General features: G+C 55.1%; 1 protein-coding gene across 5 annotated transcripts; it reads right to left on the bottom strand.

The window, feature by feature from the left end:
* Positions 1 to 324: 324 nt before the first annotated feature.
* Positions 325 to 27552, bottom strand: TAF6 (TATA-box binding protein associated factor 6). Of its 5 annotated transcripts, none has more exons than XR_009420175.1 (16): positions 27117 to 27552; positions 26437 to 26523; positions 23518 to 23671; positions 22009 to 22065; positions 18037 to 18159; positions 15489 to 15631; positions 13505 to 13582; positions 11798 to 11899; positions 9957 to 10139; positions 6775 to 6849; positions 5775 to 5900; positions 4432 to 4605; positions 2709 to 2921; positions 782 to 1534; positions 555 to 730; positions 325 to 430 (listed from the first exon to the last, which is right to left on the bottom strand). XR_009420175.1 is itself a non-coding variant. In XM_059490611.1 (14 exons), the coding sequence occupies exons 1-14, from the start codon at positions 27270 to 27272 to the stop codon at positions 1082 to 1084; spliced, it is 2124 nt and encodes a 707-aa protein (XP_059346594.1). In that variant the 5' UTR covers positions 27273 to 27552; the 3' UTR covers positions 534 to 1081. The 5 variants fall into 5 exon arrangements, 1 of the variants encoding a protein (XP_059346594.1); XR_009420176.1 differs by having other exon boundaries at positions 555 to 802; positions 906 to 1534; XR_009420173.1 differs by having other exon boundaries at positions 555 to 1534.
* Positions 27553 to 27832: the final 280 nt, after the last annotated feature.

The raw sequence follows: 27832 nt of genomic DNA, 5'->3' as shown, positions 1-27832 counted from the left end.
CCCCCGCTCACCCCAGTGACGTCACCGCCACCGCCCCCTTCTCCCATTGGCTGCTCCTCCCAGCCCCGCCCCTGCCCCGGGGACATTGTGGGGACACTGAACCAGGACAAACTGGGACGGACTGGGACGAACTGGGCGTTTATTGAGTTCCACACAGCCCCCGTGCGGGGGGACACCCTGGGGACACCTTGGGGACACTGAGGACCCCCCTGTCCTCCATAGAGGGGTCCAGGGACACTTTGGGGACACTTTGGGGACACCCAGACCCCTCTGTCCTCTCTAGAGGGGTCCAGGGACACTTTGGGGACACTCTGGGGACACTTTGGGACACTTGGAGACATTTTGGGGACACTTTGGGGACACCCAGACCCCCCTGTCCTCCCTAGAAGGACCCAGGGACACTCTGGGGACACTTTGGGGACACCCAGACCTCTCCATCCTTCACAGAGGGGTCCCAGGGACACTTTGGGGACCCCTCTGGTGACACTGGGGACTCTCTGGTGGCCCTTGGGGACACTTCAGGGACACTGGGGACACTTTGGTGACACTGGAACCCCTCTGGTGACCCTGGTGCCCCCTTGGTGACACTTTAGGGACCCCTTGGTGACACTGAGACCCCCCGGGGACACTTTGGTGACACTCTGGTGACCCTGGGACCCCTTTGATGTCCCTTGGTGACACTCTGGTGACACTGGGACCCCTTGGGGACACTTTGGTGACCCTGGAACCCCTCTGGTGACACTGGGGACACTCTGCTGCCCCTTGGTGACACTTCAGGGACACTGAGACCCCTCTGGTGCCCCTTGGGGACACTTCAGGGACACTGGGGACACTCTGGGGACACTTTGGTGACACTGGAACCCCTTTGGTGACCCTCGGTGACACTGAGACCCCTCTGGGGACACTTTGGTGACACTTCAGGGACACTGGGGACACTCTGGGGACACTTTGGTGACACTGGAACCCCTTTGGTGACCCTCGGTGACACTGAGACCCCTCTGGGGACACTTTGGTGACACTTAGGTGACACTCTGGTGCCCCTCCGGTGTCCCCGGGTGCCACCGCGGCGCCCCCGCCGCTGTCACTGCCCCGCCGGCGGCTCCTGCGTCCCCGTGCCCCCGTTGGCCCTGAGGGTGACCCCGCCGGCCCCTTGTTGGGGACTGTCCCCAGCAGCCTCACCCTTGGTGGCGCCCGGGGCGGACGGCGAGCCGCCGGCGGCGCTCGGGGACAGCTGCGGCGCGGGCGGCGGGGTGGCGCCGGTCACGGTGGCGCCGGTGACGGTGGCGTTGGCGCCCTTGGGCGCGTCACCCGCGGCGGCGGCGGCGGCGGGCGGCAGGGACACCACGATGTATTTCTGCACGGCGCCGGGGACGCCGCCGCCGGCGGTGGCACCGCTGGTGGTGGTGGCGCTGCTGGTGGCGGCGCTGCTGGGGACAGCGGGGGACACCAGCTTGACCAGCGGCTGCACGCTGGGGACGGTGCTGGTGACGGGGGACGTGGCCGTGGGCGCGGGCGACGTGCTCAGCGTGATCACCTGGGGACACCGGCGGCGGTGGCGGTGGTGGTGGCACCGCGGTGGCACCGAACGCGTGAAATGTCCCCGTGCTGTGTCCCCAGTGTCCCCTCATTGTGACCCTGCCTCTGTCCCCAGTGCCCCCTCTTGTCCCCTGCTGTGTCCCCAATGTCCCCTCTTGTCCCCTGCTGTGTCCCCAATGTCCCCTCATTGTGACCCTGCTGTGTCCCCAATGTCCCCCTGCTGTGTCCCCAATGTCCCCTCATTGTGACCCTGCTGTGTCCCCAATGTCCCCCTGCTGTGTCCCCAATGTCCCCTCATTGTGGCCCTGCCTCTGTCCCCAGTGTCCCCTCATTGTGACCCTGCTGTGTCCCCAGTGTCCCCTCATTGTAACCCTGCTGTGTCCCCAACGTCCCCTCATTGTGACCCTGCTGTGTCCCCAATGTCCCCCTGCTGTGTCCCCAATGTCCCAATGTCCCCGTGCTGTGTCCCCAGTGTCCCCTCATTGTGACCCTGCTGTGTCCCCAGTGTCCGCTCATTGTAACCCTCCTTCGGTCCCCAATGTCCCCTCATTGTGACCCTGCCTCTGTCCCCAGTGTCCCCCCTTGTCGCCTTGCTGTGTCCCCAATGTCCCCTCCTTGTAACCCTGCCTCTGTCCCCAATGTCCCCTCCTTGTCCCTGCCTTTGTCCCCAATGTCCCCTCCTTGTCGCCTTGCTGTGTCCCCACTGTCCCCTCTTGTCCCTGCCTCTGTACCCAATGTCCCCCCAGTGTCCCCAATGTCCCCAATGTCCCCAATCCCATTTTTTCCCAATTTTTCCCCATTTTTGCCAACATCCCCCATGTCCCCTCAGTGTCCCCACTGTCCCCAACATCCCCAACGTCCCCAATCCCCCCAACGTCCCCAACGTCCCCAATGTCCCCAATGTCCCCAACCTCCAAATGTCCCCATCGTCCCCACTGTCCCCATTGTCCCCAACGCCCCCAATGTCCCGAACATCCCCAAACCCCCCAATGTCCCCACTGTCCCCAATCCCCCCACTGTCCCCACTGTCCCCAACGCCCCCAATGTCCCCATTGTCCCCACTGTCCCCACTGTCCCCAACATCCCCAATCCCCCCACTGTCCCCATTGTCCCCACTGTCCCAAACATCCCCAACGTCCCCATTGTCCCCGCTGTCCCCAGTGTCCCCATACCTGCTGGCCGGCGCTGCTGGCCGAGGACATGACGATGAACTTGGGGGGCGGCGGTGACGGCTGCGTGGGGGTCCCGGGGCGCCCGGGGGCCAGCGTGGGCACGGGCACGGGCACGGGCAGCGCGATGGCGCTGGGCACCTTGATGATGCTGGGGGGGCGCGGGGCGGCGCCCGGGGCCTGCGGGGCCTGCGACAGCGTCAGCGTGGGGCGCGGCTGCGGGGACAGGGGACAGTTATTGGGGACAGTGGGGACATTTATTGGGGACATTGGGGACACAGTGACAGTTATTGGGGACACAGGGACACAGGGACAGCGTCAGCGTGGGGCGCGGCTGCGGGGACAGGGGACAGTTATTGGGGACACAGTGACAGTTATTGGGGACATTGGGCTCACAGGGACAGCGTCAGCGTGGGGCGCGGCTGCAGGGACAGTGGGGACAGTTATTGGGGACACAGTGACAGTTATTGGGGACACAGGGACAGCGTCAGCGTGGGGCGTGGCTGCGGGGACAAGGGAACAGTTATTGGGGACACAGGGACACAGTGACAGTTATTGGGGACACAGGGACACAGGGACAGCGTCAGCGTGGGGCGCGGCTGCAGGGACAGTGGGGACAGTTATTGGGGACACTGGGGACAGTTATTGGGGACACAGGGACAGCGTCAGCGTGGGGCGTGGCTGCGGGGACAAGGGAACAGTTATTGGGGACACAGGGACACAGGGACAGCGTCAGCGTGGGGCGCGGCTGCAGGGACAGTGGGGACAGTTATTGGGGACACTGGGGACAGTTATTGGGGACACAGGGACAGCGTCAGCGTGGGGCGCGGCTGCGGGGACAGGGGACAGTTATTGGGGACACAGTGACAGTTATTGGGGACATTGGGCTCACAGGGACAGCGTCAGCGTGGGGCGCGGCTGCGGGGACAGTGGGGACAGTTATTGGGGACACTGGGGACAGTTATTGGGGACACAGCAACAGCGTCAGCGTGGGGCGCGGCTGCGGGGACAGGGGACAGTTATTGGGGACATTGGGGACACAGTGACAGTTATTGGGGACACAGGGACACAGGGACAGCGTCAGCGTGGGGCGCGGCTGCGGGGACAGGGGACAGTTATTGGGGACAGTGGGGACACAGTGACAGTTATTGGGGACACAGGGACAGCGTCAGCGTGGGGCGCGGCTGCGGGGACATGGGGACAGTTATTGGGGACACAGTGACACAGTGACAGTTATTGGGGACACAGGGACAGCGTCAGCGTGGGGCGCGGCTGCAGGGACAGGGGACAGCGTTAGTGGGGACATTGGGGACATTGGGGGGATTGGGGACACAGGGACAGTGTCAGCGTCGGGCGCGGCTGCAGGGACAGGGGACAGTTATTGGGGACATTGGGGACAGTGGGGACAGTGGGGATGAGGGATACAGTTAGTGACATTGGGGACACTGGGGACATTGGGGACATTGGGGATGCAAGGACAGCATTAGAGGGGACACTGGGAACATGTCCCCAAATGTCCCCAAGTGTCACGTGCATGATGGTGAGCGTGGTCCTGTTGACCTGCTGGGCCTGCAGGGCCACCTGTGCCCCCCATGTCCCCAGTGTCCCCACTGTCCCCAATCCCCCCGATGTCCCCATTCAGTTCAATCCCCCCGATGTCCCCATTGTCCCCAATGTCCCCAATGTCCCCAACGTCCCCGATGTCCCCAATGTCCCCGAGTGTCACCTGGGTGATGGTCAGCGTGGTCCTGTTGACCTGCTGGGCCTGCAGCGCCGCCTGGGCTCTCGCCTTCACCACGTGTGAGCAGAGGAGCCCCCCCAGGTACCCGAAATCGCCGCGGTAACACTCGGGGCTGTCGGGGGGGGCGCGCGCCTTGGCCAGCACCGGGGCGCAGTGCTTCTGTGGGGACACAAAGGGACATTGGGGACATCAGAGTGACAGCAGAGTGACATTGGGGACGTCATTGGGGACACCATCGGCATGGCCAGCAGGGGGCGCACTGCTTCTGTGGGGACAGGAAAGTGACATTGGGGACATCAGAGTGACAGCAGAGTGACATTGGGGACATCATTGGGGACACCATCGGCATGGCCAGCAGGGGGCGCAGTGCTTCTGTGGGGACAGGAAAGTGACATTGGGGACATCAGAGTGACAGCAGAGTGACAGCAGGGACACCATTGGCATGGCCAGCAGGGGGCGCAGTGCTTGTGTGGGGACACAAAGGGACATTGGGGACATCAGAGTGACAGCAGAGTGACAGCAGAGTGACATTGGGGACACCATCGGCATGGCCAGCACCGGGGCGCAGTGCTTCTGTGGGGACAGGAAAGTGACATTGGGGACATCAGAGTGACATTGGGGACATCAGAGTGACAGCAGGGGGCGCAGTGCTTCTGTGGGGACAAAAAGGGACACTGGGGACATCAGAGTGACATTGGGGACACCATCGGCATGGCCAGCAGGGGGCGCAGTGCTTCTGTGGGGACACAAAGGGACATTGGGGACATCAGAGTGACATTGGGGACATCAGAGTGACAGCAGGGACACCATCGGCATGGCCAGCACAAAGGCGCAGTGCTTCTGTGGGGACACAAAGGGACATTGGGGACATCAGAGTGACACTGGGGACATTGGGGACATCATGGGGATATCCCAGCACTGGGGCACAGCGCTTCTGTGGGGACACAAAGGGACAGCACTGGGGACACTGGGGACACAGGTTGTCCTTATGTGTCTCCAGTGTCCCCAAATTCCCCAATCCCCCCACTGTCCCCAATGTCCCCAGTGTCCCCATTGATGTCCCCAATGTCCCAAATCCCCCCAGTGTCCCCAATGTCCCCAATGTCCCCATTAATGTCCCCAGTGTCCCCATTGATGTCCCCAAGGTGTCCCCATTAATGTCCCCAGTGTCCCCACTGATGTCCCCAGTGTCTCACCAGCAGCAGGCTCTGCACGTGGTCAGCCCCGATGCCGTCGATGGTGCTCACCCCATTAATGTCCCCAGTGTCCCCAATGTCCCCAATCCCCCCGATGTCCCCAAGGTGTCCCCAGTGTCCCCAGTGTCTCACCAGCAGCAGGCTCTGCACGTGGTCAGCCCCGATGCGGTCGATGGTGCTCACCACCGGCCCTTCCAGAATGTTCCGCACGCGCTCGCCCTCGGCCGGCAGCCGCGGCAGGATCAGGGTCTTGATCACCTGGGGACACCACGGGGACACTGATGGGGACACTGGGGACACTGGGGGACATTGGGGACATAACACAGGTGTCCCCAGGTGTGTCCCCAGGTGTGTCCCCAAGGTGTCCCCAGCTGTCCCAGGTGTGTCCCCAGGTGATGTCACAGGTGTCACCAATGTCCCCAGGTGTGTCCCAGGTATCCCCCCAGGTGTCCCCAGGCGTCCCCAGGTGTCCCCAAGGTGTCCCCAGGTTTCCCCAGGTGTCCCCAGGTGTCCCTGGAGAGTCCCCAGGTGTCACAGGTGATGTCCCAGGTGTCATAGATGTCCCCAGGTGTGTCCCAGGTGTCCCCACAGATGTCCCCAGATGTCCCCAGGTGTGTCTCCAGGTGTGTCCAGGTGTCACAGGTGATGCCCCAGGTGTCCCAGGTGTCCCCAGATGTCCCCAGGTGTCCCCAGGCATCCCAAGGTGTCCCCAGGTGTCCCTGGAGTGTCCCCAGGTGTCACAGGTGATGTCCCAGATGTCCCCACAGGTGTCCCCAGGTGATGTCCCAGGTGTCACAGATGTCCCCAGGTGTTCCCAGATGTCCCCAGGTGTCCCCAGATGTGTCCCCAGGTGTCCCTGCAGTGTCCCAGGTGTCACAGGTGTGTCCCCAGGTGTGTCCCCAGATGTCCCCAGGTGTCTCCCAGATGTCCCCAGGTGTCCCCAGGTGTGTCCCAGGTGTCCCCAGGTGTGTCCCAGGTGTGCCCCAGGTGTCCCTGCAGTGTCCCAGGTGTCACAGATGTCCCCAGGTGTCCCAGGTGTGTCCCCAGGTGTCCCCAGATGTGCCCCCAGGTGTCACAGGTGTGTCCCCAGGTGTGTCCCCAGGTGTCCCCAGGTGTCCCCAGTGTCACTCACGTCGTGTCCCAGCTCCGCCAGCCCCGCGATGGATCCGTACCGCGTGGTCCAGGGCGTCTTGTCATCAACCCAGCTCTGCGGGGACCCCAAATGTCACCCAAACCCCAAATGTCACCCCAAATGTCACCCCAAATGTCACCCCAAACCCCAAATGTCACCCCAAACCCCAAACCCAAACTGGGACCCCAAACCCCAAACCCCAAACTGGGACCCCAAACCCCAAACTGGGACCCCAAACCCCAAACCCCGAACTGGGACCCCAAACCCCAAACTGTCACCCCAAACCCCAAACTGGGACCCCAAACCCCAAACTGGGACCCCAAACCCCAAACTGCAAACTGTCACCCCAAACCCCAAATCCCAAATCCCGACCCCAAACTGGGACCCCAAACCCCAAACTGTCACCCCAAACCACAAACCCCAAACCCCAAACCCCAAACTGGGACCCCAAACCCCAAACTGGGACCCCAAACCCCAAACCCCGAACTGGGACCCCAAACCCCAAACTGGGACCCCAAACCCCAAACCCCGAACTGGGACCCCAAACCCTGACCCCAAACCCCAAACTGTCACCCCAAATCCTGACCCCAAACTGGGACCCCAAACCGCAAACCCCAAACTGTCACCCCAAACCCTGACCCCAAACCCCAACCTGGGACCCCAAACCCCAAACTGTCACCCCAAACCCCAAACCCCAAACTGTCACCCCAAATCCTGACCCCAAACCCCAAACTGTCACCCCAAACCCCAAACCCCAAACTGTCACCCCAAATCCTGACCCCAAACCCCAAACCCTGACCCCAAATCCTGACCCTAAATCCCAAATCCTCACCCCAAGTCTCTGACCCCAAACCCCAAACTGCGACCCCAAATCCCAAATTCCAAATCCTCACCCCAAATCCCTGAGCCCAAACCCCAAATTCTCACCCCAAACTCCAAATCCCTGAGCACAGACCCCAAATCCCAAATCCTGACCCTAAATCCTGCCCCTGAATCGTGACCCTAAATCCACACCTCCAATTCTAACCCCAAATCCTCTGTGACCCCAAATCCCAAACTGTGACCCCAAATCCCAAACTGTGACCCCAAATCCCTGAGCACAAACCCCAAATCCTCTGTGACCCCAAATCCCAAACCCTGACTCTGAACCCCAAATCCCTGAGCCCAAATCCTGACCCTAAAGTCCTGACCCCAAATCTGAACCCCAATTCCCAAACCCTGACCCCAAATCCTCACCCCAAATCCCAAACCTTGACCCCAATTCCCAAATCCTGACCCCAAATCCCTGACCCTGAACCCCAAATCCCAAATCCCTGACCCCAAATCCCAAACCCTGACCCCAAATCCCAAACCCTGACCCTGAACCCCAAATCCCAAATCCTGACCCTGAACCCCAAATCCCTGACTCCAAATCCCTGAGCCCGAACCCGAAATCCCTGACCCCAAATCCTGACCCCAAATCCCTGACTCCAAATCCCTGAGCCCGAACCCCAAATCCTCACCCCAAATCCCAAACCATGACCCCAATTCCCAAATCCCTGACCCCAAATCCCAGATCCTCACCCCAAATCCCTGAGCCCGAATCCTGACCCCAAATCCCTGACTCCAAATCCTAAATCCTCACCCCAAATCCCAAACCATGACCTCAAACCCCAAATCCCTGAACCCCAAATCCCAAACCCTGACCCTGAACCCCAAATCCCAAACGCTGACCCCGAATCCCAAACGCTGACCCCGAATCCCAAACCCTGACCCCAAACCCCAAATTCCTGACCCCAAATCCAAAATTGCGACCCCAAATCCCTGACCCTGAACCCCAAATCCTGACCCCAAATCCCAAATTCTGACCCCGAATCCTCATGCCGAATCCCTGAGCCCAAACCCCGAATCCTGACCCCAAATCCCAAATCCCTGACCCCGAACCCCAAATCCTGAGCCTGAACCCCAAATCCCTGACCCCAAATTCCCACCTTGGTGAAGGTCTTGGTGATGAGGACTGGCTGTTGGTGCTGGTGCTGGAGTTCTTGCACACCCCAAATCCCCATTTCTGACCCCACAAACCCCAATTTTAACCCCACAAATCCCATTTTTAACCCCACAAATCCCAAAATCCCCGTGTTTTCCCCCAAATTCCCACCTTGGTGAAGGTCTTGGTGATCAGCACTGGCTGTTGTTGGTGCTGGTGCTGAAGTTCTTGCACACCCCAAATCCCCATTTTTAACCCCACAAATCCCATTTTTAACCCCATAAATCCCATTTTTGACCCCATAAATCCCATTTTTGACCCCACAAATCTCATTTTTAACTCAAAATCCCCGTTTTTTCCCTAAAATTCCCACCTTGGTGAAGGTCTTGGTGATGCGGGACTGGATGTTGTTGGTGGTGGTGCTGAAGTTCTTGCACACCCCAAATCCCCATTTTTAACCCCATAAACACCATCTTTAACCCCATAAACCCCAATTTTAACCCCATAAATCCCATTTTTAACCCCACAAATCCCATTTTTAACCCCACAAATCCCAAAATCCCCGTGTTTTCCCCCAAATTCCCACCTTGGTGAAGGTCTTGGTGATGCGGGACTGGATGTTGTTGGTGGTGGTGCTGAAGTTCTTGCACACCCCAAATCCCCATTTTTAACCCCATAAACACCATCTTTAACCCCATAAACCCCAATTTTAACCCCATAAATCCCATTTTTAACCCCACAAATCCCATTTTTAACCCAAAATCCCCGTTTTTTCCCCCAAATTCCCACCTTGGTGAAGGTCTTGGTGATGCGGGACTGGCTGTTGTTGGTGCTGGTGCTGAAGTTCTTGCACACCCCAAATCCCCATTTTTAACCCCACAAATCCCATTTTTAACCCCACAAATCCCATTTTTAACCCCATAAATCCCATTTTTAACCCCATAAACCCCATTTTTAACCCCACAAATCCCATTTTTGACCCAAAATCTCAATTTTGGACCCCAGAATCCCACCTTGGTGAAGGTCTTGGTGATGCGGGACTGGATGTTGTTGGTGGTGGTGCTGAAGTTCTTGCACACCCCAAATCCCCATTTTTGACCCCATAAATCCCATCTTTAACCCCACAAATCCCATTTTTAACCCCACAAATCCCATTTTTAACCCCACAAATCCCATTTTTGACCCAAAATCCCCGTTTTTTGCCCCAGAATCCCACCTTGGTGAAGGTCTTGGTGATGCGGGACTGGATGTTGTTGGTGGTGGTGCTGAAGTTCTTGCACACCTGCGCCACCAGCCGCGCGGCGAAGTCCCGCAGCGCCCAGTGGTTGTCAACATCTGGGCGCAGGCACAGCTGGCGGCTGACGATGCACGTCATCACCGCCGGGATCAGCTCGTGCAGCTGGGGACACCAACGGGGACACTTGGGGACATCGTTGGGGACACTTTGGGGACACTTTGGGAGAGGTTGGAAAACATTTGGGACAGGTTTGGGACACCTGGGGACACCTTTGGGACAGGTTTGGGGCGCCTGAGGACACTTGGGGACAGGTTTGGAGCACTTGGGGACAGGTTGGGGACACTTTGGGAGAGGTTCAGGACACTTGGGGACACCTGGGGACACCTTTGGGACAGGTTTGGAGCACTTGGGGACAGTTTGGGGACAGGTTGGGGACAGTTTGTGGGCTGTGCACATCTGGGCGCAGGCACAGCTGGCGGCTGACGATGCACGGCATCAGCACCGGGGTCAGCTCGTGCAGCTGGGGACACCAACGGGGACACCTGGGGACACTTTGGGGACACTTTGGGGACACTTTGGGAGAGGTTGGAAAACATTTGGGACAGGTTTGGGACAGGTCTGGAAACATTTAGATCAGGTTTGGGACACTTGGGGACACCTGGGGACAGGTTTGGAGCACTTGGGGACACATTTGGGACACTTGGGGACAGGTTTGGGGACACTTGGGGACAGGTTTGGGACACTTTGGGACAGGTTTGGGACACCTGGAGGCAAATTTGGGACACTTGGGGACAGGTTTGGGACACCTGGGGACACCTGGAACAAGTCTGGGGACATTTGCGGACATGAGGACAGATCTGGAACACTTTGGGACACTTGGGGACACTTGGGGACAGGTTGGGGACAGGTTTGGAAACATTTGGGACAGGTTTGGGACACTTGGGGACACCTGAGGAGACATTTGGGGCAGGTTGGGGACACTTGGGGACAGGTTTGGAAACATTTGGGACACTTGGGGACAGGTTGGGACAGGTCTGGAAACATTTACATCAGGTTTGGGACACCTGGGGACAAATTTGGGACACCTGGGGACACTTGGGGACAGGCGTGGGACACATTTGGGACACTTGGGGACAGGTTTGGAGCACTTTGGGACATCTGGGGACACTTTGGAACTTGTTAAGGGTACATGGGGACAAGAGGTGACACAGGTGACACACAGGTGAGACTCAGGTGAGACTCAGGTGAGACTCAGGTGACACACAGGTGACACTCAGGTGACACTCAGGTGACACTCAGGTGACACTCAGGTGACACCCAGGTGACACGGGTGACACTCAGGTGACACAGGTGACACTCAGGTGACCCAGGTGACCCAGGTGACAGTCAGGTGACACTCAGGTGACACGGGTGACACTCAGGTGACACCCAGGTGACACTCAGGTGACACGGGTGACGTCACTCACGTATTTCTCCAGGTACAGGGTGGGGTTGTCCATCAGGACAGGTGAGGACAGGAGGGGACACAGGTGACAAACAGGAACAGGAGGTGACCCAGGTGACCCAGGTGACACACAGGTGACCCAGGTGACACTCAGGTGACAGTCAGGTGACACACAGGTGACACGGGTGACGTCACTCACGTATTTCTCCAGGTGCAGGGTGGGGTTGTCCATCAGGACAGGTGAGGACAGGAGGGGACACAGGTGACAAACAGGAACAGGAGGTGACACAGGTGACACACAGGTGACCCAGGTGACACACAGGTGACCCAGGTGACAATCAGGTGACACTCAGGTGACACGGGTGACGTCACTCACGTATTTCTCCAGGTACAGGGTGGGGTTGTCCATCAGGGCCTTCACCATCCTCATCAGGTAGATGAGCAGCGCCAGATTGTTCTGCACCACGTTCACCCGCACCTGGGGACAGCAGTGGGGACATTGTGGGGACATTGGGGACACTGGGGACATTGGGGGGATTTGGGGACACTGGGGACATTGGGGACACTGGGGACAGTGGGGACAGTGGGGACATTGTGGGGACATTGGGGACACTGAGGGACACCATGGGGACATTGAGGAATTGGGGACATTTGGGACAGTGGGGACAGTGGGGACATTGGGGACAGTGGGGACAGTGGGGACATTGGGGACATTGGGGGGATTTGGGGACACTGGGGACAGTGGGGACATTGTGGGGACATTGTGGGGACATTGTGGGGACATTGTGGGGACAGTGGGGACATTGGGGACAGTGGGGACATTGGGGACAGTGGGGACATTGGGGATATTGATGGGGATTGGGGATTGGGGGGATTTGGGGACACTGGGGACACTGAGGACATTGATGGGGATTGGGGACATTGGGGACATCAATGGGGACATTGGGGACACTGGGGGGACAGAGAGCCCTGAGGGAGGCGGACACTGAGCTGGGTGAGGGACATTGGGGACACTGGGGACACCATGGGGACATTGGGGACATTGGGGACAGTGGGGACATCAATGGGGGTTGGGGACATTGGGGGGACATTGGGGACATCGGGAGAAAATGGGGAACAATGGGAAAAAATGGGAGAAATTGGGAAAAATGGGGCTGGGGACATTGGGGACACCATGGGGACAGCGAGGGGACATTGAGGACAGTGAGGGGACAATGAGAAATTGGGCACATTAGGGACATTGGGGACATTGGGAAAAAATGGGGGAAAATTGGGAAAAAATGGGATTGGGGACATTGGGGGGATTTGGGGACATTGGGGACACTGGGGAATAATGGGAAAAAAATGGGGGAAATTTGGGAAAAAATGGGATTGGGGACATTGGGGGGACTGGGGACATCAGCAAGGATTGGGGACATTTGGGGACATTTTTGGGATTGGGGACATTTATGGGATTTGGGATATTTGGGGGACGTTGGGGGGATTTGGGGACATTGGGGACATTTTTGGGATTGGGGGACATTGGGAAAAAATGGGGGAAAATAGGAAAAAATGGGATTGGGGACATTGGGGACACCTTGGGGACATTGGGGACACTTTGGGGACACTCCTGGGAGTTTGGGGCCATTCTTGGGTTTTCAGGGCAGTTTTGGGGTGAATTTCAGGGATTCTGGGGTGGATTTTGGGGTGAATTTCAGGGATTTTGGGATGAATTTTGGGGTGATTTTGGGGTGATTTGGGGGTGGATTTTGGGGTGAATTTCAGGGATTTTGGGGTGGATTTTGGGTGGATTTTGGGGTGAATCTCAGGAATCTTGGGGTGGATTTTGGGGTGAATTTCAGGGGTTTTGGGGCTGATTTTGGGGTGATTTTGGAGTGATTTTGGGGTGAATTTCAGGGGATTTTGGGGTGAATCTCAAGAATCTTGGGGTGGATTTGGGGGTGCATTTCAGGGATTTTGGGGTGGATTTTGGGGTGCATTTCAGGGATTTTGGGGTGGATTTTGGGGTGGATTTTGGGGTGCATTTCAGGGATTTTGGGGTGCATTTTGGGGTGGATTTTGGGGTGGATTTTGGGGTGCTCACCCCCTCGGAGATGAAGGTGCTGAAGCGCGGCAGCATCTGGTACAGCCCGGGGTCGGTGGCGATGCTCTGCAGGGCCTCCTGCAACGGGGGGGACATGGGGACATTGGGGACATCGGGGACATTTGGGGACATTGGGGACAGTGGGGACATTGGGGACATCGGGGACAGTGGGGACATTGGGGACAGTGGGTTCAGTGGGGACATTGGGGACATTTGGGGACATTGGGGACTTTGGGGACATTGGGGACATTGGGGACATTTGGGGACATTGGGGACTTTGGGGACATCGGGGACTTTGGGGGGACATTGGGGACATGGGGGACATCAGGGACATCAGGGATATTTGGGGACATTGGGGACATTTGGGGACATTGGGACATTGGGGACATTGGGGACATTTGGGGACATTTGGGACTTTGGGGACATCGGGGACATTGGGGACATTGGGGACATTGGGGACTTTGGGGACATTGGGGACATCGGGGACATTTGGGGACATTGGGGACAGTGGGGACATTGGGGACATCGGGGACATTGGGGACATTGGGGACATTGGGGACATTGGGGACTTTGGGGACATTGGGTACATCGGGGACATTTGGGGACATCGGGGACATTGGGGACATTTGGGGACATTGGGGACTTTGGGGGGACATTGGGGACATGGGGGACATCAGGGACATCAGGGATATTTGGGGACATTGGGGACATTGGGGACATTTGGGGACATTTGGGGACATTTTTGGGACATCTGGGGGTGGCTTTGGGGCCATTTTGGGGCATTTTGTGCCATTTTAATGGGATTTTTATGGGATTTTTTGGTGCCATTTTTATGGGATTTTTTGGGGGATTTTTATGGGATTTTTGGGGGCTTTTGGTGCCATTTTTATGGGATTTTTATGGGATTTTTTTGGGGTTTTTAATGGGATTTTTTTTTTGGAATTTTATCAATTTTTATGGGATTTGGGGGGGGATTGTTTTCAATTTTGATGGTTTTTTTTTTTTGTGGCATTCTTTGCAATTTTAATGAGATTTTAATGGGATTTTTTTGGATCTTTATGGGATGGTTTTGTGCCATTTATATGGGATTTTTTGGGGATTTTAATGGGATTTTTGGGGGGATTTTTATGGGATTTTTTTGTGCCATTTTTATGGGATTTTTATGGGGAATTTTATGGGATTTTTTGGGGTTTTTTGGGGGATTTTTTTGTAATTTTTATGGGATTTTTCTGGGATTTTCGGGGGATTTTTGGGGGATTTTTTGAGGAACTTTTTGCAATTTTTATGGGATTTTTATGGTATTTTTTGGGGTGGTTTTGGGTGTTTCTGGGGTGACTCACAGCCCGCTTGATCTCCTCGTAGGAGCCGATTTGGGGGAATTTTATGGGATTTTTTGGGGGTTTTTTTTGGGAATTTTTGCCATTTTTATGGGATTTTTTGGGGGTTTTAATGGGATTTTTTGGGGATTTTTATGGGATTTTTGGTGCCATTTTTATGGGATTTTCATGGGATTTTGGGGGAATTTTTGCCATTTTTATGGGATTTTTGGGGGGAATTTTTGCCATTTTTATGGGATTTTTTGGGGGTTTTAATGGGATTTTTTGGGGTGTGTTTGGGGTGTCTTTGGGGGGTTTTGGGGGTGACTCACGGCCCGTTTGGCCTCGCAGGAGCCCACGCAGGCCTCGGTGATCTCCTTGGAGTAGAGCTGATTTTTGTGCCACTTTTATGGGGTTTTTATGGGAATTTTTGTGCCATTTTTATGGGATTTTTATGGGGAATTTTATGGGATTTTTTGGGGGTTTTTCTGCCATTTTTATGGGATTTTTTTGGGATTTTTTTGGGGAATTTTTGCCATTTTTATGGGATTTTTTGGGGGTTTTAATAGGATTTTTTTGGGGGATTTTAATGGGATTTTTGGTGCCATTTTTATGGGGTTTTTTGGGGTGTTTTTGGGGTGTCTTTGGGGTGTTTTGGGGTGACTCACGGCCCGTTTGGCCTCGCAGGAGCCCACGCAGGCCTCGGTGATCTCCTTGTAGTAGAGCTGCTGCTCCACCGAGAGCTCGTGCACGCTGCGCGCCTTCAGCCGCAGGGGGGGCCCCTCCAGCAGCGGCGGCTTCTTCTCCTTGCCTGGGGGGGACCCCAAAACCTCAGCGACACCCCAAGATCACACTGAGACCCCCCTGACCCCGATGGACACCCCAAAATATCCCAAATCCCAATGGGAACCCCAAAATCCCAATGGGAACCCCAAAAATCCTATAAGGAACCCCAAATCCCAATGGGAACACCAAAATCCCATGGAAACCCAAAAATCCCAATGGGAAACCCAAAATCCCAATGGCCCCAAAACAAGGGGGGATTCTTCTCCTTGCCTGGGGGGGACCCCAAAACCTCAGTGACACCCCAACATCACACTGAGCCCCCTGACCCCGATGGACACCCCAAAATATCCCAAATCCCAATGGGAACCCCAAAATCCCAATGGGAAACCCAAAAATCCTATAAGGAACCCCAAATCCCAATGGGAACCCCAAATCTCAATGGGAACCCCAAAATCCCATGGAAAACCCAAATCCAAATAGGAACCCCAAAAATCCTATAAGGAACCCCAAAATCCCAATGGGAACCCCAAATCCCAATGGGAACACCAAAATCCCATGGAAACCCAAAAATCCCAATGGGAAACCCAAAAACCCAATGGCCCCAAAACAAGGGGGGATTCTTCTCCTTGCCTGGGGGGGACCCCAAAACCTCAGCGACACCCCAAGATCACACTGAGCCCCCCTGACCCCGATGGACACCCCAAAATATCCCAAATCCCCCAAATAACCCCAAAATCCCAATGGGAAACCCAAAAATCCTATAAGGAACCCCAAATCCCAATGGGAACCCCAAATCTCACTGGGAACCCCAAAATCCCATGGAAAACCCAAATCCAAATGGGAACCCCAAAAATCCTATAAGGAACCCCAAATCCCAATGGGAACCCCAAATCCCATGGAAACCCAAAAATCCCAATGGGAACCCCAAAAATCCCAATGGGAACCCCAAAATCCCAATGGCCCCAAAACAAGGGGGGATTCTTCTCCTTGCCTGGGGGGGACCCCAAAACCTCAGCGACACCCCAAGATCACACTGAGACCCCCCTGACCCCGATGGACACCCCAAAATATCCCAAATCCCAATGGGAACCCCAAAATCCCAATGGGAAACCCAAAAATCCTATAAGGAACCCCAAATCCCAATGGGAACCCCAAATCCCAATGGCCCCAAAACAAGGGGGGATTCTTCTCCTTGCCTGGGGGGGACCCCAAAATCTCAGCGACACCCCAAAGAACCCCCCTAAAAATCCCAAATCCAAATGGGAACCCCAAAAATCCTATAAGGAACCCCAAAATCCCAATGGGAACCCCAAATCCCAATGGGAACCCCAAATCTCAATGGGAACCCCAAAAATCCCAATGGGAAACCCAAAAATCCCAATGGGAACCCCAAAATCCCAATGGCCCCAAAACAAGGGGGGATTCTTCTCCTTGCCTGGGGGGCACCCCCAAATCTCAGCGACACCCCAACATCACACTGAGCCCCCCTGACCCCGATGGACACCCCAAAATATCCCAAATCCCCCAAATAACCCCAAAATCCCAATGGGAACCCCAAAATCCCCCCCCAAATCCCTTTTAAACCCCTCAAAACCCCCCCAAAATCCCCCTTTTAACCACCCCAAATCCCCCTCCAAGACCCCCCAAAATCCCCTTTAAAGCCCCCCCAAATCCCCAAAAATCCCCCCAAAAATCCCCCAAATCCCCTTTGAACCCCCCCCAAACCCCCCAAAATTCCCCCCCAAAAACCCCAAATCCCCCAAAATCCCCTTTCAACTCCCCCAAACCCCCCAAAATTCCCCAAATCTCCCTTTAAGACCCCTCAAATCCCCCTTAAACGCCCCCAAATCCCCTTTAAACCCCCCCAAAATCCCCCAAATCCCCCCAAAATCCCTCAAATCCCTTTTAAACCCCCCCAACCCCCAAAATCCCCCCAAAAAATCCCCCTTGAACCCCAAAAAACATCTCCAAAACCCCTTTGAACCCCATTTTGAACCCCCCAAACCCCCAAAAATCCTCCCAAACCCCCAAAAATCCCCCCAAACCTCCAAAATTCCCCCCAAAAATTCCCTTGAACCCCAAAAAAATCTCCAAAACCCCTTTGAACCCCCCCAAATCCCCCTTTAAACCCCCCCAAAAATCCCCCTTAAACCCCCCAGAATCCCCATTAACCCCTCAAGCCCCCCCCAAATCCCCTTGAAACTCCCCTGAACACCCCAAAATCCCCCCAAAATCCCCCCTGCACCCCCAAACCCCCCCAAAAATCCCCCCCAAATCGCCCATGAACCCCCCCAAAAATCCCCCTTAAACTCCCCCGAACACCCCAAAATTCCCCCAAAAATCCCCCAAAAATCCCCCTTTAACCACCCCAAACCCCCCAAATCCCCCCCTGAACCCCCAAATCCCCCCCTGAACCCCCCCAGTCCCCACCTTTGCCGTCGCCCCCGGCCCCCCCGGGCCCTTTGGGTTTTGGGGTCCCCCCCTCGTCCTCCTGGCCGGGCTTGGCCGATTTCAGGGGCTCCGTGGCCTCGGCCTTCTGCTGCTCCTTGGGGGCTGGGGGGCAAAAATGGGGTGAGGGGACCCCAAAATCATCCTGGGACCCCAAAATTGGGTCTGGGGGGCAGAAAATGGGGCCTGGGGGCAAAAAAATGGGGTCAGGGCACCCCAAAATGTCCCTCAGGGGCTCCGTGGCCTCGGCCTTGTGCTGCTCCTTGGGGGCTGGGAGCAAAAATGGGGGTGAGGGGACCCCCAAAATCATCCTGGGGACCCCAAAATTGGGTCTGGGGAGTAGAAAATGGGGGCTGGGGGCAAAAAAATGGGGTCAGGGCACCCCAAATGTCCCTGAGGGCACAAACGTGGTCTTGGCCTTCTGCGGCTCCTTGGGGGCCGGGGGGCAAAAATGGGGGTGAGGGGACCCCAAAATGGGGGTGAGGGGACCCCAAAATCATCCTGGGGACCCCAAAATTGGGTCAGGGGGTCAGAAAATGGGGGCTGGGGACAAAAAAATGGGGTCAGGGCACCCCAAAATGTCCCTCAGGGGCTCCGTGGCCTCGGCCTTGTGCTGCTCCTTGGGGGCTGGTGGCAAAAATGGGGGTGAGGGGACCCCAAAATCATCCTGGGGACCCCAAAATTGGGTCTGGGGGCAAAAAAATGGGGGCTGGGGGCAAAAAATTGGGTCTGGGGGCCCCAAATATCCCTGAGGGCACAAACGTGGTCTTGGCCTTCTGCGGCTCCTTGGGGGCTGGGGGGCAAAAAATGGGGTGAGGGGACCCCAAAATGGGGTCAGGGGCACCCCAAAATCATCCTGGGGACCCCAAAATTGGGTCTGGGGGGCACAAAATGGGGTCAGGGGGCAAAAAATTGGGTCTGGGGGCCCTAAAATGTCCCTCAGGGGGCCCCGAAATGTCCCTCAGGGGCTCCGTGGCCTTGGCCTTGTGCTGCTCCTTGGGGGCTGGGGGGCAAAAATGGGGTGAGGGGACCCCAAAATGGGGTCGGGGCACCCCAAAATCACCCTAAGGGCAGAAAATGGGGTCTGGGGGGCAAAAAATGGGGTCTGGGGGCAAAAAAAATGGGGTCTGGGGGCAAAAAAATGGGGTCAGGGCACCCCAAAATGTCCCTCAGGGGCTCCGTGGCCTCGGCCTTGTGCTGCTCCTTGAGGGCGGGGGGGGGGGAAAATGGGGGTGAGGGGACCCCAAAATCATCCTGGGGACCCCAAAATTGGGTCTGGGGGGTAGAAAATGGGGGCTGGGGGCAAAAAAATGAGGGCTGGGGGCAAAAAAATGGGGTCAGGGCACCCCAAATGTCCCTGAGGGCACAAACGTGGTCTTGGCCTTCTGCGGCTCCTTGGGGGCCGGGGGGCAAAAATGGGGGTGAGGGGACCCCAAAATGGGGGTGAGGGGACCCCAAAATCATCCTGGGGACCCCAAAATTGGGTCAGGGGGTCAGAAAATGGGGGCTGGGGGCAAAAAAATGGGGGCTGTGGGGCACAAAATGGGGTCAGGGCACCCCAAATGTCCCTGAGGGGCTCCATGGCCTCGGCCTTGTGCTGCTCCTTGGGGGCTGGGGGGGGAAAATGGGGGTGAGGGGACCCCAAAATGGGGTCAGGGGCACCCCAAAATCATCCTAAGGGCAGAAAATGGGGTCAGGGCACCCCAAAATATTAATGGGGACCCCAGATGGGGTCAGGGGCACCCCAAAACCTTCCCAGAGGGCACAAAATGGCGTCGGGGGCACCCCAAAATGGGGTCTGGAGGGCACAAAGTGGGGTCGGGGGCACCCCAAAATATCTCTGGGGCACCCCAAACATCCCTGGGGACCCCAGAATGGGGAGGGAGGGGAAAAGCCCCAGATTTGGGGGGGTTGGGGGGTTTTGGGGTGGATTTTGGGGATTTTGGGGGGGATTTGGGGTGGTTTAAGGGGGATTTTGGAGGGTGTAAAGTGGATTTGGGGGGGATTTGAGGGATTTTGGGGTGGTTTGAGGGGGATTTGAGGGATTTTGGGGTGGTTTGGGGGGGATTTGAGGGATTTTGGGGTGGTTTGAGGGGGATTTGAGGGATTTTGGGGTGGTTTAAAGAGGATTTGAGGGATTTTGGGGTGGTTTGAGGGGGATTTGAGGGATTTTGGGGTGGTTTGAGGGGGATTTGAGGGATTTTGGGGTGGTTTGAGGGGGATTTGAGGGATTTTGGGGTGGTTTGAGGGGGATTTGAGGGATTTTGGGGTGGTTTGAAGGGGATTTGGGGAAGTTTAAGGGGGATTTGGGGTTGTTAAAGGGGGATTTTGGGGGCATTGGGGGGTTTTGTGGGGGAGGTTGGGTGGTTGAAGTGGGATTTGAGGTTTTTTGGGGGGATTTAGGGAGCTTAAAGGGGGATTTGGGGGTTTAGGGAATGGTTACAGAGAGATTTGGGGTTTTTGGGATAGTTTAAGGGGATTTAGGTAATTTGGGGGGGGGATTTGGGGTGGTTCAATGGGATTTGGGGTTTTTGGGAGGACAATGGGAGGTTGAAGGGGGATTTGGGGAGGTTGAAGGGGGATTTGGGGTTTTTGGGATGGTTTAAAGGGGATTTGGAGGATTTTGGGGTGGTTTTGGGGTGCTTTAAGGGGGATTTGGGGTGGTTTAAGGGGGATTCAGGGTTTTTGGGGTGGTTTAAGGGGGATTTGTGGTTTTTGGGGTGGTTTAATGGGGATTTGGGGTTTTTGGGGGGGTTTAAAGGGGATTTGGAGGATTTTGGGGTGGTTTTGGGGTGCTTTAAGGGGGATTTGGGGTTTTTGGGATGGCTTAAAGGGGATTTGGAGGATTTTGGGGTGGTTTTGGGGTGCTTTAAGGGGGATTTGGGGAGGTTCAAGGGGGATTTGGGGTTTTTGGGGTGGTTCAGTGGGGTTTTTGGGGGATTTTGGAAGGTTTGGGGTGGTTCAAGGGGGATTTGGGGTTTTTGGGGTGGTTGAAGGGGGATTTGGATAAGTCTGGGGTGGATTTGGGGGATTTTGGGGGGGACTTAAAGGGGATTGTGAGGGCTTTTGGGGTGGTTTAAAGTGGATTTGGGATGGTTCAAGGGGGATTTGGAGGATTTTGGGGTGTTTTAGTGGGGTTTGGGGGGTTTTTGGGGGGCTTGGGGTGGTTTAAGGGGCATTTGGGTGTTTTGGGAATGGTTAAAAGGGATTTGGGGGATTTTGGGGTTTTTTTGGGTGGTTTAAAGGGGATTTGGGGTGGCTAAAGAGGGATTTTGGGGTTTTTGGGGTGGTTTAATGGGGATTTGGGGGGATTTGGGGGATTTTAGGGGGATATTGGGAGGTTTAAAGGGGTTTGGGGGATGGTTAAAGAGAAATTTGGGGGTTCTGGGGTGGTTTAGGGGGGATTTGGAGGATTTGGGGGGGGGGATTTGGAGGATTTTGGGGATAGTTAGGGTGGTTTAAGGGGGATTTGGGGGGATTTGGGGTGGTTTAAAGGGGATTTGGAGGATTTTGGGGTGGTTTTGGGATGCTTTAAGGGGGATTTGGGGTTTTTGGACTGGTTTAAAGGGGATTTGGAAGATTTTGGGGTGGATTAAGGGGGATTTGGGGTGCTTTAAGGGGGATTTGGGGTTTTTGGGGTGGTTTAAAGGGGATTTGGAGGATTTTGGGGTGGTTTTGGGGTGCTTTAAGGGGGATTTGGGGTTTTTGGGGTGGTTTAAAGGGGATTCAGGGTTTTGGGGGTGGTTTAAAGGGGGATTTGGGGTTTTTGGGGGGGTTTAAAGGGGATTTGGGGTTTTGGGGGTGGTTTAAAGGGGATTTGGAGGATTTTGGGGTGGCTTTGGGGTGGTTTAAGGGGGATTTGGGGTGGTTTAAGGGGGATTTGGGGTTTTTGGGGGGGTTTAAAGGGGATTTGGAGGATTTTGGGGTGGTTTTGGGCTTTTTGGGCTCTCTCACCTGGCGGGGGGTTTTCGGGGATCGCCGGCTGCACCCCCTCAATGCTGAGCCAGTGGGCTGAGGGGGGGGACACCCCAAAAATGGGGCAATCAGGCTGGGATCACCCCAAAATCATCTCCAGAATGCCCAAATCCACCCCCCACCCCAAATTCTGCTGTAGATTTGAAAAACCCCCATGGCCATCCCCCCAAAATCACCTCAAAACCCCCCAAATCCCTCTTAAACCACCCCAAATTCCCCCAAAATCCCCCCAAAACCACCCCAAAATCCCCCTTTCACCACCCCAAATCCCCCCAGAACTCCTCTCAAAATTCCCTCCAATCCCCCAAAATCCCCTAAACACCCCCAAATCCCCCCAGAACTCCTCCAATCCCCCCAGAAGTCCCCTCTAAAATCCCCAGATCCCTCAGAACTCCCCTCAAATCCCATTTATATTCCCCAAAATCCCGCCCAACCCCGCTCATTTCCCCAAAATCCCCTGAAACCCCACCCAAACCCCCTTTATACTCCCCAAAATCCCTCCCAAACCCCCCTAATTTCCCTCAAATCCCCCAAAATCCCCTTTATATCCCCCAAACCCCCTCAAATCTCCTTTAAACTCCCCCAAATCCCCTTTATATTCCCCAAAATCCCTGCCAAACCCCAATTCCCCCAAAATCCCTCCTAAACTTCCCCAAAATCCCCCCAAACCCCCCTAATTCCCCCCAAAATCCTTCCCAAACCCCCCCAATTCCCCCAAATCCCTCCCAAACCCCCCAAATTTCCCCAAAATCCTCTTTATGCTCCCCAAAATCCCTCCTAAAGCCCCCAAATTTCCCTTAAATCCCCCAAACCCCCCCAATATCCCCCCCAAATCCCCTTTACATCCCCAAAATCCCCCCAAACCCCCTTTATATCCCCCAAAATCCCCCCCAAACCCCCCTAATTTCCCCAAACCCCTCAAATCCCCTTTATATTCCCCCAAATCCCCTTTATATCCCCCAAAATCGCCTTTCTATCCCCCCCAAACCCCCCTTCATATTCCCCAAATCCCCCAAACCCCCCCAAATACCTTTTATATTCCCAAACCCCCCCAAATAACTTTTATATCCCCCAAAATCCCCCCAAATCCCCTTTATATTCCCCCAAGCCCCCCCAAACCCCATTAATTTCCCCAAACCCCCTCAAAACCCCTTTATATTCCCCTCAAATCCCCTTTATATTCCCCAAAATCCCCCCCAAACCCCCTTTATATTCCCCAAATGCCCCAAACCCCTCCAAATACCTTTTATATTCCCCAAAATCCCCCCAAACCCCCTTTATATTCCCCAAATGCCCCAAACCCCCCCAAATACCTTTTATATTCCCCAAAATCCCCCCAAACCCCCTTTATATTTCCCCAAAATCCCCCCAAATACCTTTTATATCCCCCAAAATCCCCCCAAACCCCCTTTATATTCCCCAAAATCCCCCCAAACCCCCTTAATTTCCCCAAAATCCCCCCGAAATCGCCCCCAGACGCCCTCCCACCCTTGAGGCAGACGTCGAGGGGCACCCTGGGCAGGGGGGTGTTGATGATGTCGCTCAGATCCACCTCCTTCTCCTCGTAGAAATAGAGCTCGCGCCCGCCGCCGCTGGCAAAGCGGAACGGGATGAACTCCTGCGCGTGGAACCCGTACAGCGGCTGAAAAACGGGGAGAAATGGGGAAAAATGGGGATTTTCCTGGATTTCATGGGATTTTAGGGGGTGTTTCCCCTCAGATTTGGGCTCTTCCCCCTCAGGTTTTAGAGGTTTTCCCTCAGGATGAACTCCTGCGCGTGGAACCCGTACAGCGGCTGAAAAACGGGGAGAAATGGGGAAAAATGGGAAAAAAATGGGGATTTTATGGGATTTTAGGGGGGGTTTTCCCTCAGATTTGGGGTGTTTCCCCTCAGATTTGGGCTCTTCCCCCTCAGGTTTTAGAGGTTTTCCCTCAGGATGAACTCCTGCGCGTGGAACCCGTACAGCGGCTGAAAAACGGGGAGAAATGGGAAAAAATGGGAAAAAAATGGGGATTTTATGGGATTTTAGGGGGGGTTTTCCCTCAGATTTGGGGTGTTTCCCCTCAGATTTGGGCTCTTCCCCCTCAGGTTTTAGAGGTTTTCCCTCCGGATGAACTCCTGCGCGTGGAACCCGTACAGCGGCTGAAAAACGGGGAGAAATGGGGAAAAATGGGAAAAAAATGGGGATTTTATGGGATTTTAGGGGGGGTTTCCCCTCAGATTTGGGGTGTTTCCCCTCAGATTTGGGCTCTTCCCCCTCAGGTTTTAGAGGTTTTCCCTCAGGATGAACTCCTGCGCGTGGAACCCGTACAGCGGCTGAAAAACGGGGAGAAATGGGAAAAAATGGGAAAAAAATGGGGATTTTATGGGATTTTAGGGGGGGTTTTCCCTCAGATTTGGGGTGTTTCCCCTCAGATTTGGGCTCTTCCCCCTCAGGTTTTAGAGGTTTTCCCTCAGGATGAACTCCTGCGCGTGGAACCCGTACAGCGGCTGAAAAACGGGGAGAAATGGGAAAAAATGGGAAAAAAATGGGGATTTTATGGGATTTTAGGGGGGGTTTTCCCTCAGATTTGGGGTGTTTCCCCTCAGATTTGGGCTCTTCCCCCTCAGGTTTTAGAGGTTTTCCCTCCGGATGAACTCCTGCGCGTGGAACCCGTACAGCGGCTGAAAAACGGGGAGAAATGGGAAAAAATGGGAAAAAAAATGGGGATTTTATGGGATTTTAGGGGGGGTTTTCCCTCAGATTTGGGGTGTTTCCCCTCAGATTTGGGCTCTTCCCCCTCAGGTTTTAGAGGTTTTCCCTCCGGATGAACTCCTGCGCGTGGAACCCGTACAGCGGCTGAAAAACGGGGAGAAATGGGGAAAAATGGGAAAAAAATGGGGATTTTATGGGATTTTAGGGGGGGTTTCCCCTCAGATTTGGGGTGTTTCCCCTCAGATTTGGGCTCTTCCCCCTCAGGTTTTAGAGGTTTTCCCTCAGGATGAACTCCTGCGCGTGGAACCCGTACAGCGGCTGAAAAACGGGGAGAAATGGGGAAAATGGGAAAAAAATGGGAAAAAAATGGGAAAAAATGGGGATTTTCCTGGATTTTATGGGATTTTAGGGGGGGTTTTCCCTCAGATTTGGGGTGTTTCCCCTCAGATTTGGGGTGTTTCCTCTTGGATTTTGTGGGGCTTTCCCTCCGTTATGAGGGAATTTCCCTCAGATTTGGCAGTATTTCCGTCAGATTTGGGGATATTTCCCCCAGATTTGGGCATATTTCCCACAGTTACAAGGGAGTTTCCCTTGAATTTGTGGGAATTTCCCTCAGCTTTGGGGATATTTCCCTCAGTTTTGGGAGGTTTCCCCTCAGGTTTTAGAGGTTTTCCCTCCGGATGAACTCCTGCGCGTGGAACCCATACAGGGGCTGCAAAACAGGAAAAAATGGGAAAAAAATGGGGATTTTCCAGGATTTTATGGGATTTTAGAGGGGGGGTTCCCTCAGATTTGGGGTGTTTTCCCTCAGTTTTGGGGATATTTCCCTCAGATTTGAGGACATTTCCCTCAGGTTTACGGGACTTTCCCTCAGTTATGAGGAAGTTTCCCTTGAATTTGTGGGAATTTCCCTCAATTTTGCGGGGTTTTCCCTCAGTTTTGGGGAGATATCCCTCAATTGTGTGGTAATTTCCCTCAGATTTGGGGTGTTTCCCCTCAGTTTTGGGGTGCTTCCCCTAGTTTGAGAGGTTTTCCCTCAGGATGAACTCCTGCACGTGGAACCCGTACAGCGGCTGAAAAACAGGAAAAAATGGGATTTACCTGAATTTTAGGGGGGATTTTCCCTCAGTTTTGTGGGAATTTCCCTCAGATTTGGGGTGTTTCCCTCATATTTGGGGTGTTTTCCCTCAGGTTTCGGCTGTTTCCCCTCAGTTTTGAGGATATTTCCCTCAGATTTGGGCATATTTCCCTCAGATTTGGGGTGTTTCCCCTCAGTTTTCTGGGCCTTTCCCTCAGTTTTGGGGGCTTTTCCTTCAGTTATGAGGGAGTTTCCTTTAATTTGTGGGAATCCACTTAATTTGGGTTTTTTTTCCCTCAGTTTTGAGAATATTTCCCTCAGATTTGGGGTGTTTTCCCTCAATTGTGTGGGAATTTCCCTCAGATTTGGGGTGTTTCCCTCAGTTTGAGAGGTTTTCCCTCAGGATGAACTCCTACGCATGGAACCCTTACAGGGGCTGCAAAATGGGAAAAAATTGGGATTTTCCTGGATTTTGGGGAGATTTCCCTCCATATTTGGGGATTTTCCTGAATTTTAGGGGTCATTTTCCCTCAGTTTTGGAAGGTTTTCCCTTGATTTTAGGGGGATTTCCTCAATTTGGGGGGACCTCTCCATGGATTCTGAAGGTATTTTTTCAATTTTGGGGCAGTTTTACCTCCACATTTTTCAATTTCAAGGCAAAATCCACGTCTGCCGTTGTGAGTTTCCTTCTCTTCCCCATGTGCATGAACTTAAGAGAATCCTGTGGGGGAAAAAAAAGAGATTTTGGGGGAGAATTAGAGGGGAAAAAAGGATTCAGAGAGAGTTTAGCGGGGAAAAAGGATTTGTGAGGGGATTTTGGGGGAAAGAGGAGATTCAAGACGGGATTGGGGGGGATTTCAGGGGAAAAGGGGGGGGGAAAAACAGAAAAAAATGTTTAAAATTAGGAAAATGAGGGGGGAAACGGATGAAAAATGGGATTGAGATGGGAAAATTGGGAGGGGAGAGGGGACTTGAGCTGTTGCAGTGCAATGGGGAGGTGAAAAGTGGGTTTGGGATGGGGAAAAAGGTGAGAAAATGAGATTTTGTGAGGAATTAAGAGGTAAAAATGAGGTTTTGGAGGGAAAAAGGGGGTCAAGAATGGGAAAATGGCGGGAAAGGGAATTTGGGGGGGATTATGGGCTGAAGGAGGGGTTTGGGGTTGGCGTGGGTGAGGTAAAAGGGAATTTTGGGAAGAAATTTGAGCTCTGAGGGGATCCCAGTCCCCAAATTTTGGGGTCTCTCCCTGTTCACCCCCAAACCTGAGGGATCCAAGGGGCTCCTGAACCCCCCCAAATCTGGGGGTGTCCCCCTCACCTGCGCCACCTCCTTGAGGCGGTAGCTCGCCTCCTCCGCCAGCAGCTGACACGTCTCCTCAGAGAGCCCCGGCACCCCCATGGCCTCCGCCATCACCTTCATGGACTCGGCGGGCAGCAGCGTGTGGCTCAGCTTCAGCTTCTTCTCCTCCGCCATCTCCCCGAGCCCCCCGAAGCCGCGGGGAGTCCCCAAAAGAGGCCGGCGGGGCCGCGGGGGGAGCGCGGGGAGCCCCGGCCGCTCCTCAGACCGCTGCCGCCGGCGCCATCTTGGCACCGCCCCTCAGAGCCGCCGCCATCTTGGGGACCCGCCTCCCGCCGTCGCGGGTCCTGGACGGCGCCGGGTTTGTGTAAAAGAAAACGGGGTGAATCAGCATCAAGATGCCTAGAGATAGCTGCGCTAATATTACCGCGATATAGCAGTGTGATATGAGGGTAAATCTGGGTTTTTTGGAGGTGTTGGAAGTGGCGGTGATTGCGGGTCACTATGGTCCTGCCAGGACCTGCGAAGAGGCGGGAAAGGGAGGCGGGGAGGTGGCAGCGCGCATGCGCAAGCTGGAGGAGCGCGGGGTAACGGAGTGGGGGAGACCATTGAGGGGGACGGGGGGATTTTTGCGGGAAATGGGGGGGAAATTGGGGGGACATTGAAGGGACAAGTGGGGGGACATTGAGGGGACAGTTGGGGGGACAATTGGGGTGTCATTGGGGAGGAACGAGGGA

The sequence above is a fragment of the Ammospiza nelsoni genome, chromosome 29 (genome assembly GCF_027579445.1).
Source record: "Ammospiza nelsoni isolate bAmmNel1 chromosome 29, bAmmNel1.pri, whole genome shotgun sequence".
NCBI classification, from domain to species: domain Eukaryota; kingdom Metazoa; phylum Chordata; class Aves; order Passeriformes; family Passerellidae; genus Ammospiza; species Ammospiza nelsoni.
Note: the sequence above shows the minus strand (reverse complement) of the source record. Positions and strands in the feature narration are given on the sequence as shown.

Excerpts from the sequence above, each read along its gene's own strand:
- TAF6 (XM_059490611.1), bottom strand. The coding sequence starts at position 27,272 with ATGGCGGAGGAGAAGAAGCTGAAGCTGAGCCACACGCTGCTGCCCGCC. Across the intron at positions 11,900-13,504 it reads GCACCTTCATCTCCGAGGGG|GTGCGGGTGAACGTGGTGCA; the intron begins GTGAGCACCCCA and ends TGCTGTCCCCAG. Across the intron at positions 5,901-6,774 it reads TGGCGGAGCTGGGACACGAC|GTGATCAAGACCCTGATCCT; the intron begins GTGAGTGACACT and ends TGGTGTCCCCAG.